At 35.7% G+C, this 24,058-nt stretch overlaps 1 protein-coding gene across 1 annotated transcript; it reads left to right on the top strand.

Annotated features, from left to right (window-relative positions):
- The first annotated feature begins 165 nt into the window (after positions 1–165).
- Positions 166–21,223, top strand: dnai3 (dynein axonemal intermediate chain 3). The gene is made up of 21 exons (XM_016256911.1): positions 166–217; positions 311–364; positions 2,423–2,607; positions 2,756–2,860; positions 4,313–4,468; positions 4,563–4,762; positions 4,855–4,971; positions 5,102–5,292; positions 6,665–6,690; positions 6,758–6,838; positions 8,037–8,144; positions 8,280–8,353; positions 8,464–8,617; positions 10,082–10,166; positions 11,398–11,522; positions 11,700–11,763; positions 13,421–13,551; positions 16,076–16,280; positions 16,353–16,444; positions 17,829–17,951; positions 20,901–21,223. Exons 1-21 carry the CDS (start codon positions 166–168, stop codon positions 21,039–21,041), a joined length of 2,469 nt encoding a protein of 822 aa, XP_016112397.1. The 3' UTR covers positions 21,042–21,223.
- Positions 21,224–24,058: the final 2,835 nt, after the last annotated feature.

A 24,058-nucleotide genomic window follows, 5' to 3' on the forward strand; every position in this document is an offset into this window, starting at 1 on the left:
TGACAACCTTGAGCACATTGCATCTGAAAAAAAGCCTATTCCATGCATTCAGTGACTTCACATACTGCAGAAAAAGAAAGAGTATGCTAGCTATTGCACACACAGACTCTGTTTCAGATGAATAGAGCCAATAATCTGAATTAAATCTCTTTTCCACCTGCAGACATGAGTTCAAGGAGACCCAAGAGCAAAGAGGCCCGTAAAATCAAGGGAAAAGGTCCAAATAAGCTTTAATCCTAATGTAACATTAAACCAACGCTCAGTATCCAAAGCATCTTGCCGGTTTCTAATGCCTTACATTTTTCTGCAGATAAAAAAAAGGAGAATAATGTTCCCACCGCAGATGAAGGTGCATCAGAACCTGGTAAGTGTCTCATATTGCTCCTATAAGGGTCGTATTTAGCCTTTGTTTGTTTGTAGTGTCTTATTTTATTGACCACCTACAATGTCAATTGGGGTCTTTTGTACCACAATCGGTCATAATCAGATTCTCAGACCTGTTTAGAGCATCTCTGAGCTGTTTCCAGCATGAATACACTCGTTCTTTTCCATTCATCCAGGAGCTGTGATCAGATTAAAGATACTGAGATGCAAACGCCATGTCTGGAGGCACGTAGCCAGACCTCCTTTCTCTCGTCCAGTCCAGTTTCCCTACGTGTCCTACTCATACAACATGCATACTTTTTAGTAGACTGGACTTGTTACCACAGCATACAAATGCATCTTGATACCCTTTTGTGTTTGCATTGGGATAAAATCATTACCTGACCCCTTCTGGCCAGAACAAGCTACTGCATCATAACAAACTGCTTCCATCAGTGAAGTTAGGGCCCTAAACCCTCAGAGAAGTCTAACAGGGCTTGTTCAATATCCCAGACAGCATCCTTTTCATGCTTTCTAAAGAGCACGTGTGTTCGGTTAGTAGAGAAAGTGCAATTATGTAATTATACGGGCTATAAAACCATATGAGTTTCCATTGCAGTAAAGCGCCAGCGGCTCCTCTGGATTAAGTGACCTGAATGCTGTCGCTTGCATCAGATGTTAACGGCTACAACATGCTCAGCTGGTTCCTGTTGAGAGAGATTGTGTTGATGAGGTCTGGATTTCCCTCAGGTGTCCAAACCTGTGATGTCACACACACACAAAATATAACATGTGAATAGATATAGTTGACCCAAAAAAGTTCACACTGCTCATTTTGTCCTTGTTGTATTTTGACAGCCCCAGTCACCATTCGTTAGCATTGTATGCTGTGTGCCGGGTCTCACGTCCATTGGTAGTCTTTCAGGTTCAGTTACGTCACAGATAGCGCTCTGAAGGGAAGCTGATATCTCTGTTTGTATAACACACTCATTCAAGAGCACATCTGTCGGTAAAACACTGGACAAAACGGCTGAGAGCTTTTGGTCGTGTCATACCTGTAAGACAAAAAGGGTGAAAACCCTCAATGCGGGATACTGGAAATGTTCCAAATCATTTTAGGATACAGTGCTTAACCTCCCAATCATGTATTTGTAACTTAGCCTTTAAAACAAAGAAGTCTCAAATGAGATCACTTTAATATCAGTGCTGAGATTAAACAAAGAGCAACTGGAGAATTTCGTTGAGTCTCCACACCAAGTAGCCACACACAGCACTCTAGCAACTGCATAGAAACCCCTGGCAACCACCCAAAACACTCTAGCAAGTGCATAACAACCCCCTGTCAACAAACCACAACATTCTAGTAACTCCATAGCAACCACCTGCCAACCACCCACAGCACTCTAACGACTGCACAGCAACCCTCTGGTAACCACAACACTTTAGCAGCTACACAGAAATCCCCTGACAACCACCCACAACACTCTAGCAAATGCATAGCAACTCCCTGGCAACCACCCACAACATTCTAGGAACTGCATAGCACCCCCCTAGCAACAACCTACAACACTCTAGCAAATGCATAGCAACTCCCTGGCAACCACCCACAACATTCTAGGAACTGCATAGCACCCCCCTAGCAACAACCTACAACAATCTAGCAACTGCATAGCAACTCCCTGGCAACCACCCACAAAATTCTAGTAACTACATACAAAGTCCCTTTCAAGGAAAGTCCGTTCACTCGGCCGCCATATTTGCAACGCCTCCGGGCAGCTCAAACAAGTCCTATCTAAATGAATGGGGGAATCCTGAAATCTCAAAAACTGCTCGCTGAACTCGCGATTAAATTACATATTTCAAATCAGCAACAAAACACCCACAACACAACACTGCATAGCAACCCCTGGATAACCACTTATAACACTCTAGCAACAGCATAGAAACTCCCTCTCAACCAAACACAACATTCTAGCAACTGCGTAGCAACACTCTGGCAACCACCCAAATTGTATATTCATTATTATATACCTGATCACAGTGACTCCACCCCTCACAGATCATCCCGACTACATCTTCCCACTGGTCCTGACCTCTGCCACACAGGAGCTGTTTGGTTGCCGGGCAGATGAGGATTTAACCGGAGAAAATCCTTACAAGCTGCTGAAAAAAGAAGACATCATACAGGACATGAAAACCAGAGCGTCCGTGTCTGACTTCAGCCCCATCAAACAATTAGTGCTGGTAAGACTCAGAAACACATTCTGAACCGATTCTTGAGCTGAAGAAGATCCAAACCTCGGCAGATGGAGCTGGTTTAGAGTAGCCTAGTGGTTAAAGATCTGGTTCAGAATGTTGAGACCCTGAAAGGAATTCTATTCATTTTCTGCAGGACTACCCTGAAGATGAACTTCTGCTGGTGTTCGACAGAGACTTCATATACGGACAGAGCTTCTATCTGGTGCTCACAGTAGAGGCCAAAGAAAATATACTGAAGGTGAGAAAACAGGACAGACGGCGGGATAGATAGATAGATAGACAGATAGATAGATAGATAGATAGATAGATAGACAGACAGATAGATAGACAGACGGATGGATAGAAAGATAGATATATAGATAGACAGACAGATGGATATACGGATGGATAGATAGATAGATAGATAGATAGATAGATAGATAGATAGATAGATAGATAGATAGATAGATAGACGGATGGATAGATAGATAGATAGACGGATGGATAGATAGACAGATAGATAGATAGACAGACAGATAGATGATAAATAGATAGATAGATAGATAGATAGACGGATGGATAGATAGATAGACAGACAGATGGATAGACGGATGGATAGATAGACAGATAGATAGATAGACAGACAGACAGATAGATGATAAATAGACAGACAGACAGATAGATGATAAATAGATAGATGGATGGATGGATAGACAGATGGATAGATAGATAGACAGACAGACAGACAGACAGACGGATAGATGATAAATAGACAGATAGATAGACAGACAGACAGACAGATGATAAATAGACAGATAGATAGATAGACAGACAGACAGACAGATAGATGATAAATAGATAGATGGATGGATGGATAGACAGATGGATAGATAGATAGACAGACAGACAGACAGACGGATAGATGATAAATAGACAGATAGATAGACAGACAGACAGACAGATAGATAGATAGACGGATGGATAGACAGACAGACAGATGGATAGATGATTAATAGACAGACAGACAGACAGACGGATAGATGATAAATAGATGGATGGATGGATGGATGGATAGACAGATGGATAGATAGATAGACAGACAGACAGACAGATAGATAGATAGACGGATGGATAGACAGACAGACAGACGGATAGATGATAAATAGATGGATGGATGGATGGATGGATGGATAGACAGATGGATTGATAGATAGACAGACAGACAGACAGACAGACAGACAGATAGATAGATAGATAGATAGATAGATAGATAGATAGATAGATAGACAGACAGACGGATAGATGATAAATAGACAGACAGACAGATAGATAGATAGATAGACAGACAGACGGATAGATAGATAGATAGATAGATAGATAGATAGATAGATAGATAGATAGATAGATAGATAGATAGATAGATAGATAGATAGATATGAATAATAGGTATAGGTAGGTGTAGATAAGTATGAATAATTTTGGTCCCAAATTTGATCAATTTTACTGGTAGTCCACTGTATGAAGAATTTTTGGGTATAATATGTCACAGTTTACTTTATTTTGCTATCCTCACTTACATAAGTGAACTATAGTGTCCTGCACCAACTAGTAAAAAATATATAAAAAATTATATCTGGTGTCTGAAAATTTTTGGTTTGACTGCTGATAGATAGACAGATAGATGTTAACCAGTGTTCAGTTGTGTTTGTAGCCTTCAGTACAGGGTGATGATGAAGAGCAGATAAAGCATGAAGAGGAGGAGGAGGAGGAGATGATCATACCAAAAACTCCAGAGTCTCACCCATGGATCTCTCTGGGGAGCGAGCAGGAGATCGAGGAAGAGTCGGTCACAGAGTCCAGACCCAGAGTAAGACAGATGCATCATGGGATATTTATCAAAGCCATTCCTGATCTCATTTATGGGGCATTACAGTAGCTCACCTGTCTGTCTCTCTGTCCAGCTCAGGTATAAGATCTCTCCTCTGCTGCGGCGCTGTGGCGCTCCGGTGTGTTTCTCCGACCGCAGCGCTCTGGACGGGAAGGAGGGATTCGTGGAGTGCCCGTCATACCAGGACAAGAGCTTCAGCATCAGAGAGATGGAGAGACACACGGCCATTCAGGCCTCCAGCGACACCAAACACTCATCCACTCAGACACTGTGGTACAAACACCTCTCAACTCTCTCTGAAGTTTGTTCTGAAAGTTCAGTTAGCAGATGGAACATATTTATATCCCATGATGCATGCATTACAGGAAGTACCCAAGGAACATGTGGACCCAGTACGAGTCCCGAGAGTTCGGCCCGGAGGAGAAAGAAAATCACCTGCGATCAGAAAACCTGAAGAACTTCATCACATCTGTACTGATAAGGTAGGACGAGGAGAACGTGACGTCTCTGAGGTCCCACAACTCACTTCATTAGTCCAACGCAATCGCTTTGTTACTACGTTAGCACGGTATTGTGTGTTAATGTATTCTGAACTCACCTGATGTCCCGCAGGTTTGAAATCTCCCTGCAGCAGAATCACATCACTGATGTTTTCTGTGACGACTGGACGGCGCTGTGTGAGGAGGACGGCGCGCTAACGGGGAAAACCGAGACGCAGCTGAAGGAATATCAGTCCTTCATGGACCTTCACTTCAGCAAAGAGAAAACCATCAGCCACATCCACTGGCATCCCACCATCAGCGGTCAGCACGAGCTACACTGTGGACAAATTAGGATTAATATGTCATTTTAGTAAAAGTAAATAAGTATGCAATCATAAATACGTTTAATAAATAATTAAATAATAATAAAAAAAATTGCCTTAGTACAAAATAAAATAATTAAAATGCAAAATAATATAAAACATCCATATCTACGGAGATGGCATGCAAGAAAAAATAAATAAATCGTGCGCACCATTTACGAATTAATTCTCTCGATTTATAAATCATGCACACGATTTAGCCTACAATTTTTTTCCTGCATGCCATGTGCGGGGCTCCGTACATAACAAAAAAAACAGCCATAATGCAAAAACAAACAACAAAAAAATCCATAGTGCTATATAAAATTAAATAATTAAAATGTAATTAAATAAAATAGCCATATTGCAAAAAATATATAATAAAATATCTATAGCGCAAAATAAATTAAAACAGCCATTGTGCAAAAAAAAAAAAAAATGTATACAGTATATATAAAACAACATATATATGCAACATTTAAAAAATGGAGCAAAATTCAATAATATAGCCTTTGTGTTAAATAAAATTAAATATCTATACTATCTATATGAATATAAATATTATTATAAATAATAATAATAAAATATACAGAGTGAAAATAAAATAAAAAATCAAGTAAATACTGTAAAATCAAAAACAATAAATAAACTAGTCAAACGCATGAATGATTGTGTGTTTGTATGGATGTTGTTCAAATGTAATCAAATTTGATCAATTTGCACTTCATTTTTACCATTATTCTGCATAATAAATGTGTGTTGTGTGTTGTGTGTGTGTGTGTGTGATAAAAAAAACACTGTCAACAGACAGAAAAAATAATTTTCTCCATGTTTTTAGGAATAAAATGTTATATAAATCAGTGATATATGAAGAAACCCTTCAGTAAAAACCTTCAGAATATAGAGAGGAATAAAACGGTTAAGTTTGGTGTATATAAGTGCTGCTGAAGTGGAGAACAAAACTTTTAAAGAAATGTATTGTAATGAGCATCAGATGCAAATGCTATGAAATAAACACTTAAATGTATGGTATGGAGCTTTTCTTTCCTCTAGTCTAAAAGACAACATGTTATTGAAGCAAACAAGCCCAAAATCTCAAAATTGACCAGTGCATGAAAAAAACAATAGTTTTGTCTGTAGTGTTTTTTTTTTTTTTGCACTTTGATTTACCCTTGTGTATAAAACTTTGCCTTACGATGCACTCTCAGCAGAAATGTTACTTTTTTTTTTTTCAATGGCTTTCAATCGCTTACAATCTGGAAGCATTCTCCACAAAGGCCTAAAACATAGCAAACACATTATGTTCTGGTTATATTAATGTTCAATACAAGTATCTATGTGCATCATCTGTGACATGGTAACATATTGTAATACTTTTAACTCGTGGCATGCAGCATATTCATTAGCTGGTTTTGTGTTTACAGGTGGTATTATGGGATATCTCCGCACATGTGGAGAGACTGCAGGACACACGCAGCGGCGGCAAAAACATTTCGAGCAAACTAGTGAGTCCACAACCAGTCATGTGACTCCTGATGATCTATTTAGAGGTCATTTAATTAAGTGACGCTTAACTGATACCTTATACAAACACACTTACACAATCACAGAACATTAAACCTGCTGTGTGTGTGTTTACGACTGTTTACTTTGTGTGTACTGCCATATTGTGTCCATATGTGAGCTAAACGTGACAAACCCTGTCTTTCATGACATCCTCAAATGTAAAAATTATATATAAATGAAGATTGTGCTAGTTTCTAGTCATTATTATTAGCTTTATGTAAAACAATCCTGGGTTATGGTTTTTGCTTATTCAGATACACTGTAAAAAATATTGCAGCTTTAATGGTAAAAAAAAAAGTAAAAGCCTGTTCATTGGTCACAGTAAGCTCTGTAATATATCTAATGGGAACTTTCATGTAGTTTTTGTTAAATGTGCAGTTTTTGGAAGTGAAAATGAAGTAATCTCATAATACACAGTTAATTTTTTTTAAAGATGGTTGTCAGGTCAAATATTTGGTACATTAGCATATTTCAGTTATTTAAATATGTTTTTTACTGCAGATTTAAGTTCTGTACATTTAAAATCCCCCCCATTTTTTTTATATTATAAAGGTAAAAAAATAGTATATTACCATAATTCAGTTAAATTTATATATATATATTTTTTTGTTTGTTTACATAATATATGTGTGTGTACTGTGTATATTTATTATGTATATATAAATACACACACATGCATGTATATATTTCAGAAAAATATGTTTATATATAAAATATATTTATTTATTTATAATATAAATATAGACATGTAAATATTTTCTAAATATATACTGTATGTGTGTGCATTTATATATGTATAATAAATATACACAGAACACACACATATATTTTGCAAATCAAAACTTTTATTTTGGATGCGATTTTTTTTTTTTTTTCTCCTGTAAAATTTACATTTTGTAAATTTAACAGATCATGGTAAAGTTCTGGCAAACACAGCTGCCAACTTTTTACTGTACATTTCACGGATCCCCCCCCACCTCCCTTTTTTATATTATAAAGGTAAATTATTTGTTATATTACCATATTTCATCTTATGAACTATTCTTTTTTTACTGTAAAATGTAAAATTAAACTGTAAAAATAAGTTCTGCCAACCACAGCTGCCAATTTTTACTATTATTATTCCTGTTATTCCAGGACAAAAACAGTGTGACTCCAGTGGTGCGGTACTGTGCTGTATCTGGGATAGAGAACGGACACAAAGCCCCGATCACAGACATTCAGTGGCTGTCAGAAACATTTGAGGTACACAAGAGGTTAACTGTCCTTTCTTAAAATATGAAGAAAAAAAATAAGTCACTGTACCTTTAAGAGTTTAACATTGAATTGAACTGGCCATGTACACACTGAAATATTAATCTTAATAATTTTTTCTTTCAGTTGTCCAAATTAGGGATCCCAGTGGAAAATCCGAGTGGTATTTCTGTTCAGCTGGTGACATGCGCTCCTGACTGGTATCTGCTGATATCTACACTATATGCACACATTCATTTTAATGTTCTAGTTTAGTATCAAACTCTCTCCTCACTGTGTGTGTATATATATATATATATATATATTTTAGCTGTGTGTTATTCTGGGACCTTCGGCCTCCTCGTGTTGTGTCTCAGTCCCTCACGGACGTGAAACAGAAATCGGAGGAAAAGCCTCTGGAAAACCCTCATGGCATTCCCAACACGTTCAAACACCTCAACCTGGCCTGGAAACCCTTTATCCGTGTATGTGGTGCATACAAACATGGTTTTAAGACATATAAATCTCTAGGGCTTTTCACACTGCACTAAACCTGGGTTAGCGTAGTTTTAAACAATGCATTTTAAACCTGGGAAATCATACGTTTCACAAACTTATACAGCGGCAAACTTGTACAACATGAAACAATAGCTGTCTCATTTAGAAGGCTGCGCCCTCCGGAGGTTGCATCGTCTGTAGGATGCCTATACGAAGTGTCCTCAACCTAGAATTAAACGAAGTGTCCTCAACCTAGAGTTAAACGAGACGGCCTTCGTAGGACGGGCGGAAAAGGAAACATGAAGTATCACGTTGCTATGCCAACACATTAAGAGCATCGTTGCGCTCTCACATTACTTAAATGAAGGAAAATTATTTCTAAATTTGGAAAGTAGTTTGAAAACAAAAAAGCTTTTACTTTTTTTTATTTTGTTCAATGTTTGAGGAGCTGCAGCGTACGTACAATACACCTCATGCATCCTCTGAATTCCTGTGAAAGAAGGTCGTATTCGAAGGTCGCATTCGGTGAAATGAGACAGCCTCGATGACGTATGCAGACTTCGACCTCCGGAGGGCGCAGACTTCTAAATGAGACACAGCTAATGTGGCATTACAACATTACGTCTAGATGCTTAGCAACCATAAATGTCAGAATTCTGAGAATAAGTCAGAATTGCAAGATGTAAAAATAGAATTCTGAAAGAAAAGTCAGACGTGCGAGATGTAAACTTAGAATTCTGAAAGAAAAGTCAGACGTGCGAGATGTAAACTTAGAATTCTGAGACAAAAGTCTATATTTCAAGATGTAAATTATGAGTTCTGGGAAAAAATATCGAAATTGCAAGATGTTAAAATAGACTACCAAAAGAAAAGTCAGAAGTGTGAGATGTAAACTTAGAATTCTGAGACAAAAAATTCAAAATTGCGAGATGTAAATTTTGAATTCTGAAAAAAAAAAAAAAAAATTGCAAGATGTAAAAATAGAATACCAACAGAAAAGTCAGAAGTGCGAGATGTAAACTTAGAATTCTTAGAAAAAAGTCCAAATTTCAAGATTTAAATTTGGAATTCTGGGGAAAAAAATTCAAAATTGCGAGATGTAGACGTAGAATTGAGAAAAAAAGTAAAAATTGAAAATGTAAACTTAGAATTCTAAGAATTCAGCATTTTGAGATATAAACTCGCAATTGTGAGAAAAAAGTCACAGTTACCTTTTTAATTTTATTTATTTGTATTCTGTAACGGAGTCAAGCTTCCATAAACAGGTTGCGTGCTGCGTTTGTCCAATCAATGACACTGACACCGCAAATATGCAAATAAGAACGTTTACCCAGGGTTTAGGAATGTACAGTGTGAAATGTAAGTTTATGAATAGGATTACCCAGGAATAATTGTTAACCTTGGGTAAATTATGGGCCACGTAAACCTTGACTGGATTCCATTTACCGCAGGTCTCCTTACCAAAGATTGGCTCTAGCGGTGAATACAGTCCTCTGAAGTTCAGCTTGAGGGACAATACAGTGGACTGTCCTACAGGTGAGACACCAGCACTGAAAGATACACATGTATTTGGCTTGGTGAGACCTGTTAAACACAAGGTTACCTGTGGCTGTGCAGTGATGATAATGCAGTCAGCATGACGCCTCTCTGTTAAATAAGCAGAGCTCTGAAATAGCATTCACTATCACAGCACTGCTCTACAAACACTGACTCTACTGACCATGAGGTCCAGCTGATGAAGAGTTTTGGCATCTACAGACTCCAGAATTCATTTCAATGCCAATGCTGGAGGATTTGAGAAAAAGTCCAGCATAAATATTTATTTTGCACAAATTTAATAATATTTATTTATTTATCATTCAAATTAATTATTAGGCTGTTTTCCCATTTTATATACTGTATATATATATTCTTTATTTTTTTTATTTGACCCTCTAACTCTAGCACTCTATTCTAATTCTATTCTTTAAAAAAAAAAAATTTTAGACTTGCACTCTATTCATTTACTAACTGCTTGTTTTCTTTAAAAAAACGAACACTAGCTCTCTATTCACTCTCTATTCTTTTCGTATTCTATTTGTTTTCTTTTATTTATTACACAATTAACAAAAAGCAAAAAAGGCCTCTAACACTAGCTTGCTCTATGCTTTTTCTGTTCTATCTGTTTTCTTTTTATTTATTATAGAATAAAAAAAAACCTTGCTATGTGTGCTGCGTTAAGCTAACTGAGACTTGTTTATAGCACTAGTATATCATTGCTCTCTTGTTGGTTTTGATTACTTCTATTGTCCTCATTTGTAAGTCACTTTGGATAAAAGCATCTGCTAAATGACTAAATAGTAATAAAAAAATATATATACAGTATACACAGCAAACACAGAGTTCTGGTGGAAAAAACCTTAATCATCATAAAAATGTCAAAATGAAAACAAGCACAATATTTAAAATAAATAAAGAATAAAATAAATAAATAACCAAAATATTAATTAAATATTTAATATTTAATAAATAAAGCGAAATAAAATATTTTGTCTTTATTTAAAAATCCAGTGTTTTATTTCCTGCACGTCATGTGACATTAACCGACATCAAAGAATCGTGAACATGCAAATGTTTTGTTAAATTACAGAAGTATTACCTTGGGCCACAAATAAAAATGTAACTCACAGCTGCATTAGAAGACATTACTGTGTGACTCCAAAAACTGATTCCGAGTGTTGATTTGGATCCTGGTTCGAGTTTCTCCTCGTATCCGTCTTCTCTTCAGGAGACAGACCTCCACAGAACGCGGATCGTGAGGAAGGCTGTGGGTTCGCGCAGCTCCGGGTGCCGTCGGCCAAACAGCAGAAACCTCTGGAGAACATCAGCACCAAGCTGTACGTGGGGACGGAGGTGAGACAAACATCTGTGCCTTTCACTGACAGAACATGTTCCATAGAACAGATTCCAGCTCTACTATCCCAATGCATGAGCCACATTCTTCTAACGCACATAAGCTGCTTGTAATGTCATTGATTTTGACGATTAGTCTATTAATAAATGCATTTTTGCATACTGTGCTTGCATCAGGATGGTGAACTCGTTTACACTGACTGGAAAATGGACAAGGACAACGACTCCGGACGTCTGCTGAGTAAGACACTAAAACAGCCGAACAACACGTTTTTACACATACACAGATTTGAATTCAAAGGTCATGAGTGATGGTTGAGATCTATCACTACTGTACTCTTGATCAAGAACCTGAACCTCCGGCTGCTCCCGGGGATCCCGGCCTGCAGAAAATGAAGACTAAATCATTTTGGATTTAAATCGTTTGCTTTGATTTAAAAAAATAAAATAAAAAATGTTTTCGTACAAATACATTATTTAGCAATTTTTCAATGATATACAGTGGGTACGGAAAGTATTCAGACCCTCTTAAATTTTTCACTCTTTGTTATATTGGAGCCATTTGCTAAAATCATTTAAGTTAATTTTTTTCCTCATTAATGTACACACAGCACCCCATATTGACAGAAAAACACAGAATTGTTGACATTTTTGCAGATTTATTAAAAAAGAAAAACTGAAATATCTAATTATATATAATTTTAAATAAAATTAATCAAAATTAAAATGACTACAAATATTAAATACTTTATCTGAAATAAGTTAGTTAAAATGAGTACTAAATCAAATACTACAAATATTAAATATTTCATTTAAAATAAATAAAAAAAATTTTTTTTTTTAATTATTTGAATGTTTTTTATGATTTAATTATTTATTTGCTTTTCAATAGGAAATCTGACAGTACACAAAATTTGATTTTTATCAATACATCTCATTATTGAAATATATTAATAAACAACATTTTCAATCGACTTTTTGCACTGATCTTGTCGCAGTGCATTCTGGGATTGCCTTCTTTGTAGGCTTCCACTGAAGGGACAATTCACCCAGAACGGATCATTATTTAATCATCCTCAAGTCCTTTCAAACCTGTGTGAGTTTCTTTCTTCTGTGGAACATAAAGAAGATATTTTAAGAAATGTCTCAGTGTTTTTGTCCAACCAGTGAAAGTCAGTGGGGTCCAATACTGTTTAGACCTGAACGCTCTTCAAAAAGAGAGAAAGTCACACAGGTTTGGATCAACATGATCATTTTTGGGTGAACTACCATTTGCAGAATGTGTGTTTTGGGCCTTATGGGGTTAATATGATTATGATATATCACAAAACCAGTCGTAAGGTCCTTTCATATGCGGAAAATTTCATATGCGTTTTTTCTGTTTTTTTTTTTTTTCATATTCGTCATCCTTTCCTATGGATGCGAAAACTCAGAAAATCGAACCTGGTCCATTTTTTTTCTTTATATGGACGAACGTTTCGGAGGCAGTGTGTAAATGTGATTGATACATTGTATGGGTCAAAATTATCAATTTTTCTTTTATGCCAAAAATCATTAGGATATTAAGTAAAGATCATGTTCCATGAAGATATTTTGTAAATTTCCTACCGTAAATATATCAAAACTTAATGTTTGATCAGTAATATGCATTGCTAAGAACTTCATTTGGACAACTTTAGATTTTAGATTTTTTTGCACCCTCAGTTTCCAGATTTTTAAATAGTTGTATCTCAGCCAAATATTGTCCGATCCTAACAAACCATACATCAATGGAAAGATTATTTATTCAGCTTTCAGATGATGTATACATCTCAATTTCAAAAACTGACCTTTATGACTGGTTTTGTGGTCACATATGTATTGTGCAGAAGTTGAGTTTTTGGCGTGTTTTCTGTCAGGCACTAAACCCATCCACCGGCTCCTCGTACACGACACTCTGGTGAACACCGTCAGCCGCTCTCCGTTCTTCAGGGACATCATCCTGACGGTCAGCAGCTTCAGCTTCGCCATCTGGAAGGAAGGGGTCACGGTGAGGTCACGACAGGATCACACGCTCAAACTCGAATCAGATGAAATCAAAGAAAAACACACCTGTGTTCTATAAAAACAAGAGTTACACTTTAATCAGCTGTTAAAGCTGAACTGATTCAGCTGTTTATATAGTCATGAAATTAGTATTATAATTAGTAGTAGCATTTTACTAGCAATACTCTTATAGACCCTTTAATATATCATCAATATTTTAGGTTCAATTGATATGAATTTACAAAAAAATGTTTAACGTTAAATACATTTTAGTTTCCATACAAAGGAATTATTTTGCTGTTTTCCCCATATATACATATAAAGAAAAAATGTCATCATCACAAAAATGTAAAATGAAAACAAATTATTCTAAAATAAAAAATAATCACTAAAAACTAAAAAGATTACATATTTTATTTTTATTAGTTTTTTTCCCGTATTTTTTAAAAAATAAAAACAAAATGAAACAATATGAAATATTTTTAAATAAATCAAAAAATTAAATAAATTCTTATCAAAATAAAACAGAAAATATAAATATGAAATAAAAAGCTATTTTTTTTCAAATAAAATTAATCAAAATGAAACAGAAAATAAAACAATATGAATTATTGTATTTGAAATAAAAATATTTTTCAAATAAAAACAATCAAAATAAAACGAAATAAAATATGAAATATTGTACTTGAAATAAATAAGTACTTATAAACTAAAAACAGATGATGAGATGTTGTATTTGAAACAAATTTAAAAATAATTTAAAAATAAAAACAATCAAAATAAAACACACACTAAAAACATTAAATATTTTGTTTAAAATAAATCAAAATATTTTAGTTTCATCGATATTCCAGGTTCAAATTCATATGAATTCTCTCCTTTTTTATATCACTTTTAATAACCGTTTTGCCTTCATTACGTCATTGACTTTTTTTTAATTTTCCTGTTATAACTGATCCTGTTATAAAACATAACCTTATGTGTGTTTGTAAATAAATAAATAAATAATTTTTAATGCACCTTACTTATAAGTTTGATCAGTAATATGCATTGCTAAGAACTTCATTTGGACAACTTTAGATTTTAGATTTTTTTGCACCCTCAGTTTCCAGATTTTTAAATAGTTGTATCTCAGCCAAATATTGTCCGATCCTAACAAACCATACATCAATGGAAAGATTATTTATTCAGCTTTCAGATGATGTATACATCTCAATTTCAAAAACTGACCTTTATGACTGGTTTTGTGGTCACATATGTATCGTGCAGAAGTTTTTGGCGTGTTTTCTGTCAGGCACTAAACCCATCCACCGGCTCCTCGTACACGACACTCTGGTGAACACCGTCAGCCGCTCTCCGTTCTTCAGGGACATCATCCTGACGGTCAGCAGCTTCAGCTTCGCCATCTGGAAGGAAGGGGTCACGGTGAGGTCACGACAGGATCACACGCTCAAACTCGAATCAGATGAAATCAAAGAAAAACACACCTGTGTTCTATAAAAACAAGAGTTACACTTTAATCAGCTGTTAAAGCTGAACTGATTCAGCTGTTTATATAGTCATGAAATTAGTATTATAATTAGTAGTAGCATTTTACTAGCAATACTCTTATAGACCCTTTAATATATCATCAATATTTTAGGTTCAATTGATATGAATTTACAAAAAAATGTTTAACGTTAAATACATTTTAGTTTCCATACAAAGGAATTATTTTGCTGTTTTCCCCATATATACATATAAAGAAAAAATGTCATCATCACAAAAATGTAAAATGAAAACAAATTATTCTAAAATAAAAAATAATCACTAAAAACTAAAAAGATTACATATTTTATTTTTATTAGTTTTTTTCCCGTATTTTTTAAAAAATAAAAACAAAATGAAACAATATGAAATATTTTTAAATAAATCAAAAAATTAAATAAATTCTTATCAAAATAAAACAGAAAATATAAATATGAAATAAAAAGCTATTTTTTTTCAAATAAAATTAATCAAAATGAAACAGAAAATAAAACAATATGAATTATTGTATTTGAAATAAAAATATTTTTCAAATAAAAACAATCAAAATAAAACGAAATAAAATATGAAATATTGTACTTGAAATAAATAAGTACTTATAAACTAAAAACAGATGATGAGATGTTGTATTTGAAACAAATTTAAAAATAATTTAAAAATAAAAACAATCAAAATAAAACACACACTAAAAACATTAAATATTTTGTTTAAAATAAATCAAAATATTTTAGTTTCATCGATATTCCAGGTTCAAATTCATATGAATTCTCTCCTTTTTTATATCACTTTTAATAACCGTTTTGCCTTCATTACGTCATTGACTTTTTTTTAATTTTCCTGTTATAACTGATCCTGTTATAAAACATAACCTTATGTGTGTTTGTAAATAAATAAATAAATAATTTTTAATGCACCTTACTTATAAGAGAATAAGTTAGGTACAGTTGAGCATGTGCGGTATGATTCTGTCTCACCTGGTTTTTCTTTTTTCCCCATTTCAGAGCGGCCCGATCCTCATGTCGGCCTGCTCCAAGATGCTGCGTACGGTGGGTCACTGGTCCCTGTCCCGGCCGGCGGTCTTCTTCATCGGGAAGGAGGACGGAAGCATCGAGGTATGGGACCTGCTGCAAAACAGCCACGAGCCCTCGCAGAGCCAGAACATCAGCAGCGCCGCCGTCACCTGCATCAGCACCAGCAGCATCTCCTGTAAGACAGACACCCGTCTGCTGACGTGAAGCGCAGGGGTCAGATGCTAACGCCTCCCGTTTCTCTCCACAGCCAAGCAGCATCTTCTGGCGGTTTCAGACCGTCTCGGGACGCTACACATCCTACAGATCCCCTGGACCCTGCGCAGATCCTCCAACAGCGAGGTGAGGACGTTACCTTCCTCAACTAAATCAGACTGTGACCCTGGAGCACAAAACCAGTCATAAGGGTCATTGTTTTGAAATTGAGATTTATACATCATCAATAAATGAGCTTTGCATTGATGTATGGTTTGTTAGGATCGGACAATATTTGGCTGAGATGCAACTATTTGAAAATCTGAGGGTGCAAAAAAATCAAAATATTGAGAAAATCATCTTTAAAGTTGTTCAAATGAAGTTCTTAGCAATGCATATTACTAATCAAACATTAAGTTTTGATATATTTATGGTAGCAAAATATCTTCATGGAACATGATCTTTACTATTCTAATGATTTTTGGCATAAAAGAAAAATTTATAATTTTGACCCACACAATGTATTGTTGGCTATTTCTACAAATATACCCCAGCGATTTATGACTGGTTTTGTGCTGCAGGGTCACATATAAGCTCTGTTCCAGTAACTACCTTCAGCTCTAGTGACTTTTAAAAAAAAATACTTCTCTGTACTGAATAAAATACATTTAGAATCAACACTTCCCACAATTTATCCATTCGGTTCATTGCAATGGCTTAAAATATATATTTAAAGGAATAGTTCACCCAAAAATGAACATTTTGCTGAAAATGTCCTTACCCTCAGACAATCCAAGATTATGATGAGTTTGTTTCTTCATCAGATTTGGAGAAATGTAGCATTGCGTCACTTGCTCACCAATGGATGTGAATGGGTGCCGTCAGAATGAGAGTCCAAACAGCTGATAAAAACATCACAATAATCCACAAGTAATCCACAGCACTCCAGTCCATCAGTTAACATCTGGAGAAGACAAAAGCTGAGACAAATCCAGCATTAAGATGTTTTTAACTCAAATACGAGTCCATAATCCATAATAAAAAGTGCATCTCCTGTTGTCTCTCACACCAAAATCCAGCCACATATATGTTTATAGAGTCATTTTGATCTTGTTTTGGCTTGTAAACAGTACTTGATCTGTGCAGATTTCTCTCCTGATTCAGACCAGACCACTTTTTCACTGTGGATTACTTGTGGATTGTGATGTTTTTATCAGCTGTTTGGACTCTCGTTCTGACGGCACCCATTCACATCCATTGGAGAGCAAGTGACGCAATGCTACATTTCTCCAAATCTGATGAAGAAACAAACTCATCCACATCTTGGATGACCTGAGGATGAGCAAATTCTCAGCTAATTTTAATTTTTGGCTGAACGATTGCGTTAATGCCCAAAATGAAGTATCTTATAAGGCAGCTGCATAATTTTGTCAGAACAGCCTGTAATCGTGACTATGATGCCTAAAAAAGCCGTCTAGGTAGGGCTTGGATCAAAGCGCGCATGTATAACAGCGCAGTATGTTTCCTGCAGAGGCAGATTGTGAAGAAGTACTTTGAGAAGGAAGAGGAACGGCTGGAGTATTTCGAGAAACGCCAGATCAAACACGAGAAGGAAAAGAAAGAGATGGAAGCCGAACAACAGAGGAAGAAGACGGTGAGAGAGGAAGCACTCGTTTAAAGGAACATTTACCAGGGTTATTATAGTTAACTAAAACCAAAACCATAAAAAAAAATAAAACTTTTAATTACTGGACTTAAAAAAATGTTGACTGAAATAAAATACAAAAAAAAATTCAGCTAGCTGTATATAAAAAAAATAGAAGTCTATGCAATGTCCCCATTTCGATAGCAGAGTAAATGTTTCTGTGTGAGTGTGTATATGTGAGTGTATGAGAGTGAGTGTGTGTATGTGAGTGTGTGAGAGTGTGTGTGTGTGTGTGTGAGAGTGTGTGTGTGAGTGTGTTTGTATGTGTGCGTGTATGTGTGTGTGTATGTGTGTGAGTGTGAGTCTGTGAGTGTGTGTGTGTGTGAGTCTGTGAGTGTGTTTGCATGTGTGTGTGTATGTGTGTTAAAAAAAAACTTTTAATTACTGGGTTTAAAAAAATGTTGACTGAAACAAAATGCAAAAAAAAAAAAATTCAGCTAGCTGTATATAAAAACAATAGAAGTCTATGCAATGTCCCCATTTCGATAGCAGAGTAAATGTTTCTGTGTGTGTGAGTGTGTATATGTGAGTGAGTGAGAGTGTGTTTGTTTGTGAGTCTGTGTGTGTGAGTGAATGTGAGTCTGTGTGTGTATGTGTGTGTGTGTGTGTGTGTGTGTGAGTGTGTTTGTATGTGTGTGTGTGTGAGTGAATGTGAGTGTGTGTGTGTGAGTGAATGTGTGTGTGTGTGTGTGTGTGTGTGTGAGTGTGTGCGAGTGTGTGTGTGTGTGTCTGTGTAAGCTGATGGCAAACACAGATGAAACCCGCAGCTGTAGTTGAGCTGGAATGTGTGTTTGAGTGATTCCAGATCCGCTCAGACTTGCTGAATATATATTTACTAAATATGAAAGTATGCTTGCGTCTGTCTCTCTGAGGGTCAGAAACACACTCGTTTGTGTTTCACACCCCACTGACGCCTGTGGACACATGCTGTGAGTCTGTGAGTGTGTTTGTATGTGAGTGTGTGTGTGTGTGTGTGTGAGTCTGTGAGTGTGTTTGCATGTGTGTATGTGTGTGAGTCTGTGAGTGTGAGTGAGTGTGAGTGTGAGTGTGAGTCTGTGAGTGTGTTTGTATGTGTGTGTGTGTGTGTATGCGTATGTGTGTGTGTGTGAGTGAATGTGAGTCTGTGTGTGTGTGAGTGTGAGTGTGTGCGAGTGTGTGTGTGTGTGTGTGTGAGAGTGTGTGTGGGTGTGTGTGTGTGTGTGTGAGAGTGTGTGTGGGTGTGTGTGTGTGTGTGTGAGAGTGTGTGTGGGTGTGTGTGTGTGTGTGTGAGAGTGTGTGTGGGTGTGTGTGTGTGTGTGTGAGAGTGTGTGTGGGTGTGTGTGTGTGTGTGTGAGAGTGTGTGTGTGTGAGTGAATGTGAGTCTGTGTGTGTGTGAGTGTGAGTGTGTGCGAGTGTGTGTGTGTGTGTGTGTGTGTGTCTGTGTAAGCTGATGGCAAACACAGATGAAACCCGCAGCTGTAGTTGAGCTGGAATGTGTGTTTGAGTGATTCCAGATCCGCTCAGACTTGCTGAATGTATATTTACTAAATATGAAAGTATGCTTGCGTCTGTCTCTCTGAGGGTCAGAAACACACTCGTTTGTGTTTCACACCCCACTGACGCCTGTGGACACATGCTGCTGGAGGCTTTCTGGAGGGATTTCAAGACAAACACTTAATGTTTCTGACACTGCAGGCAAGACCAGTGTTTTTCATGCACTGGTCAATTTTGCGATTTTGGGTTATTTGGCTTTTCATGTTATTTCAGACTAGAGAAAAGAAAACATCTAAAATGCATATTTGTGTTTATTGTATTACACTAGATCCATTTGCGTCTGTAAATGTCAGTCAGTTTTTTCTCCACTTCAGTATGTCAACAAAATCAAACCAAAAAAATTTAACCTGGCTTTATCCAATGTGCAGATTTATCTTCTGGAAGTTTATGCAAATAAGTGCATATTTAATAAGATAATCCATAATTTGCATATTTAAACATACTATTTCAGAAAAATTGTAATATAAATACAAAACTTGTAATACACTGTAAAAAGTGATGTTCTTTCTAAGTATTTTTGTCTTGTGTTTCAGTACAAATATCTAAACAGAAAATCAAGATGCATTTACTTGAGAAGCAAAACATTAATAACATATTAAGCCTTTTTCTGAAAAAGTTTATCAAAATGAAGGGAGTTTATGCTTAAAACAAGAAAAATATTAATTATCAGATTATTTATCTGAACCTTATTGGCAGATATCTTGTTTTAAGCACTCAATATATTTAAATAAATTAAAAAATGAAATAAATACTTCTCAAAATAAAACAGAAAATATTTTATATTTAAAAAAAATAAAATCAATCAAAATGAAAAATTTTTTTTTTTTTAAATATTGTATTTGAAATCAACAAAAAATAAATAAACTAAAAACAATCAAAATAAAACAATATGAGATGTTGTATTTGAAACAAATTAAAAATACTTAAAACAAACTTAAAACCAATTAAAAAGTTTTATTTAAAATAAATTAAAATATTATAACAAGATATTAAGCCTTTTTTCTGAAAATGTTTATCAAAATGAAGGGAGTTTATGCTTAAAACAAGAAAAAATTAATTTTTATCAGATTTTTTTATTGGCGGATATCTTGTTTTAAGCACTCAAGACTTAATCTTGTGTCATTGTGTTTCTCAAATAAACATATCCTGATTTAAGAATGTTAAAACATTTGTTGTGGAAAACGAGACAAAAATACTGCGTAAGATTACTTAATTTGTTTTGGTAGTGTGCACTTGATTGGACTGGTTTTGGACTGCTCTTGGACTCAATACGCCTGCTGACGCTTTGGTCCATATCAATCACTGTAGTTGCAAATGCCTTTGAACTTTTGTGTTTGATCACTTGTGCGGTTTGTTGTTCATCAGGAGCCGGCGATGCCACTGAAACAGGAAGAGGAACTGGAGGCAGAAGCGCTGAAGGAATACCAACAGTTTCTGGATCTGGAGAAGGTCATTTTGAAGAACATGGGCCTCCTGACCGAGACAGAGGACAGATCAGACCTGTAAGACATTAGAAACATCATCATTACACTCTAGAACCACCAAGAATCTAGCACTTACCAGATGACCTAATAACAAGAGTTCTGCTGATTGTGCCATTAACACTGGAAGCTTAATTCAGTTCAGTTCTTGGGGTGGAAAAAAGTCATTCTGATTAGAATGATGTGAAAACATCGTTATTCATCGTAAACTTTTCAATGGAATGGAAATGGAATTTCTTACAGTGTTTGGAACAACATTCCTAAACTACTATTAATTTGAATCCGATTTAAACTTGATTCGATTCTTATTGATTAGTTCCAAATTATAATGGAAATTTCTTTAGCAAAGCACGAGAATTCCTTTGGTTTTTGAATGCAACTTTATTGTTGTGTATCGTAAGCACTTTGAATGTAAAACATTAAAACCCCATTTTCTTAAGCAGGGCAGAGAGGGTGTTTTGTTCTTGTAAGCTTATGCGCTCTGACCTTGAAGATTGATTCTTCCTCCGGTTACTGGTCTGAGTTCATCTTCGTAATCAAACACCTCCGACAGCTTATCTGCTTTCATACGGACACATCCAGCCACTAATGTACAGTATTGATCAAGTTCAGCCCGGCTCATATTGATTCAATAGATAGGCTACTAAACTTCCTTTTTAAGCAGCATACGTGATAAGAATTCACACGCAAAGCAGGTTTGGTCGACATATAGAAGACTTTCAAGTCTACTTTATAAAATGCATTTCTATGGAGCATAGAAAGGTTTTTTTTTTAGCAAACCCTAGAATAATTAATGAATGTGAATTTCATGTGTGCACTGAATTGATTGCTGTTTATTGTCTACCATTTAAAAACATAGTCCTGATGAAACACGAGAAGAGCATATTTCTGTGTAAATCGACTATGTTCTTGCATAAATTATCCAATTGAATCAAATACAATGATTTGATTTTACATAATTTATACAGAAATGTAATTCCGAAATACCTTCAAATTCAGAATTGCAAGATATAAACTCACAATTCTGAGTAAAAAAAGGGTCAATTATGAGCTATAAACATAAAATAGCAAAACATAAATTCTTCAAAGTTTTCATCTTACAATTCTGAGAAAAAAGTCATAATTGCAAGATACAACAATTTAGATTTTTAGCAATTCTGAGAAAAAAAGTTTCTCACCAAAAAAGTGAATTATTTTTCTCAGAATTCTGAATTGCTCTCTCACAGTTCTGACTTTTCTTTGAATTCTGAGTTCACAACTCACAATTCTGAGTTTATATCTTTATAATTCTGAAAATTGTGAGATGTAAACGTCATAAGCACCATAAGTGAGATATAAATTCACAATTCTGACATCTCACAATTTTGCACGTTTATCTCACAATTCTAAACTTTTTCTCGCAATTTTAAGTTTCTTGTTACTCTGAGGAAAAAAAAAAGTCAATAACTTTGAGATATGAACTTAGAACTGCAACAAAAATATCTAAGTTGTAAGAAAAAAAGTTGCAATTAGCTTTTTATTCTGTGGCAGAAAAAAGCTTCAATGTCTCAAAACGTAGTACAGTACAACTTTACTGTTGCATTATATTGCATGAAAATCACAGCTGACGTCATTTATATTTCATTCGCACACTGAAAATTAAGGTGAAATTGAGTGCATTGATTTATGGGATATTGTTTTTTTCATATTCTGCACATATTGGCATTGTCTTCATATATTTAAGATGATTAGTGTGCAATAACCCTAATTCACAAACTCAAGTTAATCTTGCATTTTGTGTGTCTGTTGCATGAAGCCACACGTCTTCATGAACCAAACAATCATATCTTCTGTTCTGCCTCTGTAACTCTCATTATCCAGCTGCATTACACGTCTATCTCAGCGTTGTCTTTCTTTAATCTGTTCCTGTTGGGCAAACAAAGGCAGTTTTGAGTAAATCTGGCCGTGTTTCAGTAATGATAAAGCTTTTTTCTCCTTTAAGCTCCATCTGATAGATGTGTAATTTTACAGCCATTTATGAGCGTGAGCTGCAGAAGTCTGCAGATGTTTAGGTATAAATGCTAAACGTACGATGACAGCAACTGCACGATCACCTCTATGAAGCGCCGGCCAATCAAAGGTCATCTCTTCCAGGCAGCCAATCAGAAGGCTCTGCTTGACATCAAAGAGTCTTTGGGACGTGACTGGACCAATCACACGTCTGAACTGCAGCCAAACGCTGACAGATGCTCTGGATGTTTATCACAGAGAGCAGGTGTCGCTGAAGAGGAGAAATCATTTACCCAGCATACCTGCAGGATGTAGAGGACGGAGGGACAACAGGCCAGTAATCTCACATGTGTCTCCTCATGGGTTTCAGAAAAGATCTTGACAATGTCTCAGTGATGGAAGCCTGTTTACACCCACAGGGTTAAAAAAAAAGTCTAAATTATTTTTCTCACAATTCTGAGTTTATATCTCCCAATCTGAGAAAAATGGCAAGATATAAAGTTGGAATTGTGATTCCAATTGTGGAATTGTGTTAGATTTTCTATTCCGTCGTGGAAACAAAAAGTCAGAATTGTGTGATTTTCTATTCCGTCGCGGAAACAAAAGGTCAGAATTGTGAGATTTTCCATTCCGTTGCGGAAACAAAAAGTCAGAATTGCCAGATTTTCTATTCCGTCGCGGAAACAAAAGGTCAGAATTGTGAGATTTTCCATTCCGTTGCGGAAACAAAAAGTCAGAATTGCCAGATTTTCTATTCCGTCGCGGAAACAAAAAGTCAGAATTGTGTGATTTTCTATTCCGTCGCGGAAAAAAAAAGTCAGAATTGTGTGATTTTCTATTCCGTCGCGGAAACAAAAAGTCAGAATTGTGTGATTTTCCATTCCGTTGCGGAAACAAAAAGTCAGAATTGCCAGATTTTCTATTCCGTCGCGGAAACAAAAAGTCAGAATTGTGAGATTTTCTATTCCGTTGCGGAAACAAAAAGTGAGAATTGTTGAATTGCATGACGAAACAAAAAGTCTATACTTCTACAAGTATTCTCAGACTTTTGGT

The sequence above is a fragment of the Sinocyclocheilus grahami genome, unplaced genomic scaffold, assembly GCF_001515645.1.
Source record: "Sinocyclocheilus grahami isolate Dianchi unplaced genomic scaffold, SAMN03320097.WGS_v1.1 scaffold1488.1, whole genome shotgun sequence".
NCBI classification, from domain to species: Eukaryota; Metazoa; Chordata; class Actinopteri; order Cypriniformes; family Cyprinidae; genus Sinocyclocheilus; species Sinocyclocheilus grahami.

Bases quoted from the DNA above. Each gene is read 5' to 3' on its own strand.
- dnai3 (XM_016256911.1), top strand. From the start codon at position 166: ATGAGTTCAAGGAGACCCAAGAGCAAAGAGGCCCGTAAAATCAAGGGA. The intron at 218-310 runs GTCCAAATAAGC...ATTTTTCTGCAG, and splicing joins CCGTAAAATCAAGGGAAAAG to ATAAAAAAAAGGAGAATAAT. The intron at 8,618-10,081 runs GTATGTGGTGCA...CATTTACCGCAG, and splicing joins CCTGGAAACCCTTTATCCGT to GTCTCCTTACCAAAGATTGG.